Here is a 9,329-nt window from a genome sequence, read left to right on the forward strand (position 1 = left end):
CCTTTTTTCCTTGGCAGGAGCTGTTGGTAAGGCGCTCAGGGTGGCAGCATGCGGCTCCCACCCACCGAGTGGATGGGTCGGCTCTGTTTGGTGCGGGCGGCCGAGCTCCAGCGAGGGACCTGAATCAGGAAATCGGCAATTGGAGGCGGGATGCATCTCCGCCGGCCCCTTCCCGAAGGGTCTTTACGCCCGCCGAGGGTAGGGGAGTGAGGATGGACACGAATATCTCTGATTTGCCTGCGAGTGCGGTGGATGGGAGGGCGAGTGTGGACTTGATGGATCTGATGCGGGTGTGTCGTGAGAGAGCGGGTCTGAGCCGGCTGGAACCCCAAGTGGGGGGCCGGGGTGGTGTGGAGCTGGCTGATGGTGAGTCGGAGGAGGAAGGAGAGATTCGGGAGGATGGGGGGGCTGGTAACGTTGTTGGAAGTGTATTGCAGGTGCCAGCAAGGCAGGAAGCGCCCAGAGTGACGGCCCCCTCAGCTCAACTGGTTAGGCGGCGGGATCCAGCAAGGAAGCCGACCTTGACACCAGGTAAGACAGGTGAAGGTGCGGGGAGTGGCAAGAGGCGTTGTGTGCAGGTTTCAGTGGGGTCGGGGGGCGATGGTGAGGATGGGTGGCGGCTGGTGCGGGGACGGTACGTGCAGGACGAGGGAGTCGGCACGGACGGCGCGGTGTCGGGCGGGGAGGGGCCAAGCGCAGGCGGCGGGGCCGTGGCGGCGGGTGAAAAGGAGGCGGCGGGTGTAAAGGAGGTGGCGGGGGGAGGTAAAGAGAGTTGTGTGGTTCCGGTGCAGAAGCTGCCGTATATGGGGCTGACCAAGCCGCTGGGTGCCCACCTTTCGGCGGCGACGAAGGAAAAGATTTGGAAGGGGGAATACATTGATATCTTGAAGCTGCTACACAGGGGATTGACGTCCAAAGAGGGGTCAAAGGAAGAGGAGCAGGAGTTAGCGAGGAGCCCAAAGGTGCCCCTGACGCTGGACAACTGGTCAGCAGCGTTCCTCATTTACGCGAGCGTGTATTGCGAGAAGTTCCCGGACCGGTGCGTCGCGCTGTTCAAATACATGGATGTGGTGCGGAGGGCGCAGGTGACTTACGGCGGGTATGCGTGGTCGCACTACGACGAGGAATTCCGGGCGCGCATGGCGGGGGACCCGGAAGCGCAATGGGGGGAGCTGGATTCGGACCTGTACCAGCAGACGATGGGAGGGGCCAAGTTTTGCCGCACCATTTACACGGCAAACGGTTTGCCGCTGGCGTCTCCCCCGTTTGCGGAACGCCCCACCCATGGGGGGGTGGGACAGGGAGCCTCTGGCAGCCAGGCCGCAGTCGGGGCCTGTTGGGACTTTAATAGGGGAGCCTGCGGGCGGGCGGCATGCCGGTTCCGGCACGAGTGCTCGTCGTGCGGACGGAACCATCCGGTGCTGCGGTGTTGGGGGCCTGGGGGCCCACCGGGGCAGCTGCCCGCGCTGGGAGGTGGTCCTGCCAGAGGGGGACAGGGCGTGGGGAGGGGAGGGAGCAGAGGGGGGGAGCCAGGGCTCTGGGAAAAGGCTCGTACGCCGGTTAGGATCGAGCGGATGGAGCCCTGGTTGGCGGCGTATCCGCGGGCGGAGGATGCTGCAGTGCTGCGTCTGGGTTTCCGGGAGGGTTTTCGGCTGGGGTACGAGGGCCCTCGGATTGCTCGCTGGGCGGACAATCTGAAATCATTGAATGCACACAAGGGCATGGTGAGAGAGAAACTGTTCAAAAAGGTCAGAGAGGGGCGGATGGCGGGCCCCTTCACGGCGCCGCCGATGCCGGGCTTGATCATTTCTCCCTTCGGGGTGGTGCCCAAGAAGGAGGAGGGGCAGTTCCGACTGATACAGCACTTGTCCTGGCCGGAAGGGGAGTCGGTCAATGCCTACATTTCGGCGGAGTTGGCGTCGGTGACTTACTCGTCTGTGGACGTGGCGCGGCGGCTGGTTGCGGCGGCGGGACGGGGCGTGCTGATGGCGAAATGCGACGTCAAGTCGGCCTTCCGACTCCTTCCGGTGCACCCGGCGGATCACCAGTTGCTGGGGATCCAGTTTCAAGGTCTCATCTTTGTGGATAAGGCGCTGCCGATGGGGTGTTCCATTTCATGGGCACTGTTTGAGCGTTTCAGCTCATTCATACAGTGGGTTTTTTCCAGGCGCACAGGCTCGGAGTCAGTGACGCACTATCTGGATGACTTTTTTCTGGTGGGGCGGCCCGGTGCGGAGGACTGTCAGCGGCTGCTGGATGGTTTGGCCGGGTTGATGGGGGAATTTGGGGTTCCCCTGGCGCCAGAGAAGACGTGCGGTCCCAGTACGGTGTTGTCCTTTCTCGGTATCGAGCTCGACTCGGTCGCCATGGAAGCACGCCTACCGGAAGACAAAAGGTTTTCAATGTTGGCTTTGGTGGATGGCATGTTGGCAAAAAGGAAGGTGACGGTGCGGGAAGTGCAGGTGTTGTTGGGGCATTTGAATTTTTCGTGCCGCGTGGTGCAGGCAGGCCGAACGTTTTGCCGGCGTCTGGGTTTGGCGTTGTCGGGTTTGCCGTTGCCTCATCACCATGTGCGCCTTTCGGCGGGGATGAAGGAGGATCTGCGCATGTGGCGGGCGTTCTTGGAGCGGTTCAATGGTGTACCCATGGCGCGGGCGGAGGACTGGGAGTGGGACGTCACAATGTACTCGGATGCGGCGGGCGGCGGAGGATTCGGGTTGTACTGGGAGGGGAAATGGTGTGCGGAGCAGTGGCCCGAACATTGGCAGGCGGGCGGGAGGAGCATTGCGTTCTTGGAGTTGTTCCCTTTGGTAGTGGCGGTCACGGTGTGGGCAGGGGCGTTGGCGCACAAGCGGGTGCTGTTTCGAGTGGACAACATGGCCGTCGTGCAGGTGGTGAACAGGCAGTCGGTTTGGGATCCGCAGGTGTTGAAATTGATGAGGGTGTTTGTCTTGCGCTGCTTGGAGAATGACATACTATTTCAGGCGCGCCACATTCCGAGAGTGGACAATGACATTGCTGATGCCTTGTCTCGTTCACAGTGGGAGAGGTTCCATGGGCTAGCCACGGCGGCGGAGGAAGTCAGGACACCGGTGCCGGAGGATCTGTGGTCGGTGGGCGAGGCCGGGTCTTTCAGTTGGTGAAGACGTCGGTGGCAGTGTCCACGTGGAAGGCGTACGAGCTAGCATGGGAGGAATTCATGCAGTCAGGTGCGGTGCGGCACGGGGACCAGTGGCGGCGCGAGGAACAGGTGGTAAGATTCATGCTGGCGCTCATGGGCAGAGGCTTGTCGCGGGTGTCGATTGCGAGCAAGTTGTCGGCGGTGGCGTTCATGGGGAAGATGTGGTGGGGTTACCCTCCGTCGGCAGGGGAGCTGGGGACCCGGCTGCTGGAGGGGTGGGCGAGGGAAAGGGGTGCGAAGGTGCGGCTGCGCCATCCCATCACGGTGGACTTGCTGGAAGGAGTGATTGGCGCGCTCCCGGAGGTATGCAGGGATGGTGGAGAGGAGGTGCGTTTCTCTACCTTGATGTCATGGCTTTTCCTTGGGGCGTTTCGAGTGTCGGAGTTGCTGGGTGCGAAAGGGAGGCCGGGGGTGTTGTGGGGGGATGTGGAGGTGCGAGATCAGGAGGTGGCGGTGCGGCTGCGACGCTCGAAGACGGACCAGCGGGGGGTTGGAACTTGGGTGGTACTGGGACCGGACGGCAGGGAGGGTGTGTGCCCGGTGGCGTGGGGTAGGAGGTTGATGGCAGACGGTGGCGAGAAGGAGGGGGAGGTTTTTGGTCAGGGTGGGGGGGACGGAGTGACGGCGTCTCAGGCGTTGTGGGTCCTGCGGCGCACCCTGCGGTACATGGGTGAGGATCCCCTGGCGTTCGGGACGCATTCCTTTCGGATCGGGGCGGCAACGGAGGTGGCACGAAGGGGTTGGGGTAAGGATGAGATACAGAGGCTGGGTCGGTGGAAGTCGGATTGTTACAGGACGTATGTGCGGTTGGGTTGATGTCGCAGTGATTCCCGATTTTGATATGTGTGTCTTTGCAGGTGCTGTGGCGGGGCCGGAAGTGGCTGTTCTGAATGTATATATTGTGGGACATTCATTCGTCAAGAGGGCAGAACAGGCGGAGTGGGACAGGCATCGGACACTCAATTTGGGATTGGATGCGGGGTTGTACAGGTGTCATTGGAGGGGGAAAGGGGGTAGGCGTTGGCATGAGTTATTGCCCTTGTTGAACACAGTGGTGAGAGGGGGGGTGTGCCCAGATGTGGTAGTGATTCATCTGGGCGAGAACGATTTGGTGCAGTGCAAGGGGTTGGCGCTCCTCAAACAAATGAAGCAGGACCTGAGGGATATCAAGAAGCAGTGGGCGGGCTGCCATATTATCTGGTCGGAGTTTATTCCCAGGCGGGTGTGGAGGGGGGCTGAGCGCCCAGGAGCCATAGACAGGGCACGTAGGAAGATCAATCGGGAGATGCGTGAATTCTGTGCCAGGGAGGGGGTGGGGAGGATGGAGCACCCGGAGTTGCGCTATGGTGCAATCTATTTTTTCCGGGAGGATGGGGTTCACCTGTCCAGGTATGGCATGGAGCTGTATATAGTGCAGCTGAAGGAGGCTTTGGATGGGGCCTTGGGGGTGCTCAGGTATCCCAGGAGGCAGGAGTCCTAGGGGGGGGGGTCGAAAGTCATAAGCGACTTTCGAGTGGCGCTGTCCTAAGGAGATAGGGTGGTTTTGCTGGAGGCCTGGGACTGTATGGTAGCGGGGGTGGGGTCATGGAGGTCATTGGGGCATTCAGTAGAAGGGCAGGTTGCTGAGCGGATGTTGTTGTATTACAGCTGCAATGTTTGGGGTTAAATTTAGGGGTGGGGTGGGGGGGGTCTGTCAGGCAGTTGTTATTTAGTGAGCAGTAGTTTTGCTCGGCACAGGCCAGGTGGGACTTTGTTGTAGGTGCACCTGATTCCAATAAAGCGGCCTTTTTCACACACTTTTGGTTGTCTGTGTCAGTGCTTCCCCCCCTCACCTACTGGTGTGCTTCAAAGGGGGAGGCAGAGCAGAGAGAGCAGGATGGAGGGTTGGGGATGCGATGGGCAACAAAACAAGCTCAGAGGGGAAGAATGTGTTGTTGGGGGAAAGGCATGGGGAGATTAAGTGAAGTGCAAGCAGTGCCGGGTGCCAGCGAGGAGAGGGATGAAAGAAAATGTATCATTGCTGAGAAGGAAAGAGGGCTGGGAACTGCTGGCAGGGAACTGTTTGCGAATGGAGGGTGAGTAAGTAATAAGTGTTAGAGTTTTGTTGGGGGTATGCTAGCATGTGCAGGCAGCTGGAGGGTTAGATGTTGCCCAGCTTGCTCCCAATAAAGCAGCCTTTCGCACACTTGATGAAATGGCGTGGCATAATGATTCCCCTCGTAAGCTCTGCCCACTCTACTATGTGCTGCCTCATAAAGTGATGCACTAGGAATGTTTCTACATTCATTGAGGCGTAGGTCTATTTTAAGTCTGACAAAGGAGACCTGACTCATTCTAGGACTTGACTCACTCCAGGATCCACACATGCGCAAAGGTCATATATTATTCTCAGGCACTTGACTTACAAGGGAATGCCTATAGAGCTGTACCCGAACCAGAAGGTGCACCTTGCAGAGACGTAATTGCAGCAGGCAGCTGCACTGGGAGAACTTTCCACAACGCGCCCACTGGCACTTACACATCCATCAGCAGTGACATCAGCACCAGCCCGAACAGTAACACACATGGCACAGAAAAGATCACACTGTATGTAAAGGTGTGCAATGCAGCAAGTGTGAAGCTTGTAAAGGTAAACAAAAAAATCGATGGTCAGCTTCAGCTTTGCAAGAGCAGTAAACAGAGGGCTGCCGGGAACCCTTCTCATCTTCCAGGCCCCTGTGCATGGACGTCAATTCACCAAAATGCAAGGGGTAGCAGAAGTGACATCACACACCCTTAGAGCTCCACTTTCACTCAAACACACATGCTTACATATGCACACAAGTTCACAAATATATACGCTCTCACACATAAACACACTCTCACCAGCAAGCATGCACACAACATACATTGAAAAATATCTTTTACTTACCTCATCTGCAATCTACTTTTTATACTATTCCTGACTAATATATTTTCATTATTCACTAATAGTATAATAAAAAATTAACAGACAATGGTGGGCCCAATTCACAAAGGTAAACTTACAATTTTGTGTAACAAAGGTCAACTTAGACAAAAAGTCTAACTTTACTACTTTTTGATATTCACAAAAGGAAGCTTAGACCAAAAACCTAACATTACTAGTAGTAATGTATCTTTATGAATACCAAAAAGTATTAAAGTTAGTCTTTTGGTGTGAGTTTACCTTTGGGAATATTGATAAGTAGTAAAATTACACAAAAGTGTACGTCGAACTATGTGAATCGGGCCCACAGAGAGTGGAGCCCCAGCTGCCCCTTTGTTTCTGGAACTTAATTTGCCACCACTGAGGCCATGGGTTGCAAAAGCAGCCCTATTACCCTAAGGGAGTTCCTTGACGTTTGTCGGTTTAATATGGATGTGAAGTCGTCCAACTGGTCAAGTGTATGTGATTAACAAAGGCTCCTGTGTCAATCAGAGAAGTTATTGTTTAAATCCCTAATTTTACTTAGCATTTAGGTTGAGAGCTACTGGGTTTCTTTTCTTGTTCCATGGCGGATACACCCTTGATTGTTTAATCCTCTTCCTGGTCATCATGTCATCACTAGGAAAGACAGTCATTGGGTTCTCAATGATGTTGACTGTCTTCGATGTGGGACTCTTCTTGCAAAGTGATTTGTTTTGCCAGAGGTCACACATTGCTCCCTTTGGGCAGGGCATTCATATGCATGTAGAAAAGTGTTGTCACAATGCCCCCAGGACTTTCCCTTTAAAGGTCTAATTTGTGGGTTTGGTCTTGTAGTCGCTCTAGTGGCCAGGTTTATGGGTTCTGTTTTGAATGACTTATTAAGGGCTCCTTCAATGTGCAAATTCCTTGAGCTAGATAGTTCTGGTGATCAACCTAAAGTTAGAATGCTGTGGAACGATTTCCTGAGTTCTCTCAAATTTTGTCTCCATAACTTTGTGGATGCACATCCTTGATTGATCTGTGCTCTGATCTCCTCCATTTCAAGATGGAGGAAGCATGAACTTCCTCGTTCCTTCAGTCTGGTGTGTAGGCTTTCTGCCTCTGTTTTGCTTTGCATGGCAGAAACCTTTCATAGTCTCATTGAGGGGTCAAGAATGCATTTAGGGCATTGATTGCAGTGGTATATTGTGTGGTGTCTTTCTTCAGCTAATGTCTTTGACAGTTTTAAAAATGCCTTTCCCTGCAAGAACATGGGGCCATATTATCAAGGCCGGCAATAAAATTATTGCGGCTTTAGGGGCAGGAAACTGACACTAAATATGGGCTTGATAATACGCCCTTGTGAATTCCCATAGAAGCCCAGGTTCTGGTGTGAACATGGGCTTCGATGGGAATTCACAAGGGCATGTTATCAAGCCCATTTTCGCTGCTTTAGCAGCAGTTTTCTGCCGCTAAAGCGGCAATAATTTAATGCAGTTCTTGATAATATGCCCCTAGGTTTCTTTCCTGACTTGCAGTACATCAGTTGCCACAGACTAAATTTCTAGGACCTCGAACCATAGTGTCTATTTTTAGGCTTGAGAGGATGAGTGTCTGATAGTTCAAATGATGTGATTGTTGGTATAGACAACATTGGGGCTCAAATAAACCCGGGTTGTGGCGGGGAGGGCCAGTAGATCATCATACCTCTGGCTAACACCAAGTTTAACACATGCCGGACACTACAGTTCCAAATGGCACGGAGTCTTGCCGTTTTGTTTTCCAATCCCACCCACTACCCTATAGCAACTCAAACTATACCTGCCAGCTCGGCATCTCTATGCCTAACCAACCCACACTATCCTGTTACCCCTTTCCATGGCGTTCGCCTCCATTGGGTGTGTTTGCAGGGGCTCTCTCCAGCATTTCCTGGTTCATCATGTCCTTCCCAGGATACAGTGCTAGACATGTTTAGCAACATCTCGGGCAAAGTAGGATTTGCGTGTCCCAGAGAGGTGAAATTTCACAACTACACTCTGCTTCGTCAGCCTCTACAACTGATACGATTACGGGAGTTACATATCCTGGGACAGTGAAACAGAGATAGCGACAGGTGAATACAGACACTGGAAGGTAGCCACTGTCACTGGAGACAACAATGCACAGCCACTGAGGCAGACAGACACAAAGAACAGGACTGGAAGACATACACACTTGAACATGAAAACAAGGTCATTGGAGCAGGAAGACACTGACATTAAGGCAGGAGACACATTTCAGGGTAGGGAGGCACACACAAGGACAAAGAGACAGACATTAGGGCAGAGAGACAGACAATGAGGCAGAAAGACACAGGCACTATGCGAGGGAGACAAAGACACTGGAATAGGGAAATATGCTGTAGCACAGCGGAACAGACACAGAAGCAACTAGAAACCGACACTAAGAAAGGAAAAGATACACTAAGTCAGATAAACACATTCATGGGGATGGAGGACACAGACATTGGAGCTGGTAGACAGACACTCGAGCGGGAGATGCAGGCAAGAAGAGGTAGACACTTGGGAAGTAAGATATATAGTAGGATGAGGAGACACATACGTTTGGCAGGAAGACACAGACATTGATGTTGAAAGAGAATGACACAGGAGCAGGGAGTCATAAATACTGGAGCATGGAGAAATAGATAAGGAGAAGACAGAAAAGGAGGCAGGAAGCCTCAGACAGTGAGGGGAAGAACATGGATCCTGGAACAGGAAGAGAGGTACTATTTCACGAGACACAGGCACAAGGGCCGTGTGACACATACACTGGGGCCAGGACACATACACTGATGGTGGGAGATCCATACACTTGGCCAAAAGGCACAAACAACGGGACAGAGAGGCACAGTGTTATGACTTCACTGTGGTCGCACCCCCGCGCCACAGTGGAATGTCCCGACACTGAACGTTCTAATGTGAGCGCCGCTGGTTCTCGAGTCAGTGAGGCTTCGCTGGCGGGAGAGAACAGGCGCGCTGGTGTTGTGCTATGACAATAAAGCTCATTTGAACCTCATGGTGTCTCCTGTGAATATCCTGTGATTACAACATAAATTGGCGACGAGGGAGGTCTTCCGACAGCGGAGAGGACAGCACACAGCGAGGGGATCGATGAAAGAAGAAGCAAAATAAATGAGAAGTACACAGCTACTGAAGCAAGAAGATACAACATATGGTGTGGGAAGACATTAACACAGAC

The 9,329-nt window shown here is 53.8% G+C and overlaps 1 protein-coding gene across 1 annotated transcript; it reads left to right on the forward strand.

Moving 5' to 3' along the window:
• Positions 1 to 212: 212 nt before the first annotated feature.
• LOC147730811 (uncharacterized) lies at positions 213 to 4,661 on the forward strand. Its single transcript, XM_086958638.1, has 2 exons — positions 213 to 531; positions 4,039 to 4,661. The coding sequence occupies exons 1-2, from the start codon at positions 213 to 215 to the stop codon at positions 4,659 to 4,661; spliced, it is 942 nt and encodes a 313-aa protein (XP_086814764.1).
• The last annotated feature ends 4,668 nt before the right edge of the window (positions 4,662 to 9,329 follow it).

The sequence above is a fragment of the Lissotriton vulgaris genome, chromosome 2_1 (genome assembly GCF_964263255.1).
Source record: "Lissotriton vulgaris chromosome 2_1, aLisVul1.2, whole genome shotgun sequence".
NCBI lineage: Eukaryota > Metazoa > Chordata > Amphibia > Caudata > Salamandridae > Lissotriton > Lissotriton vulgaris.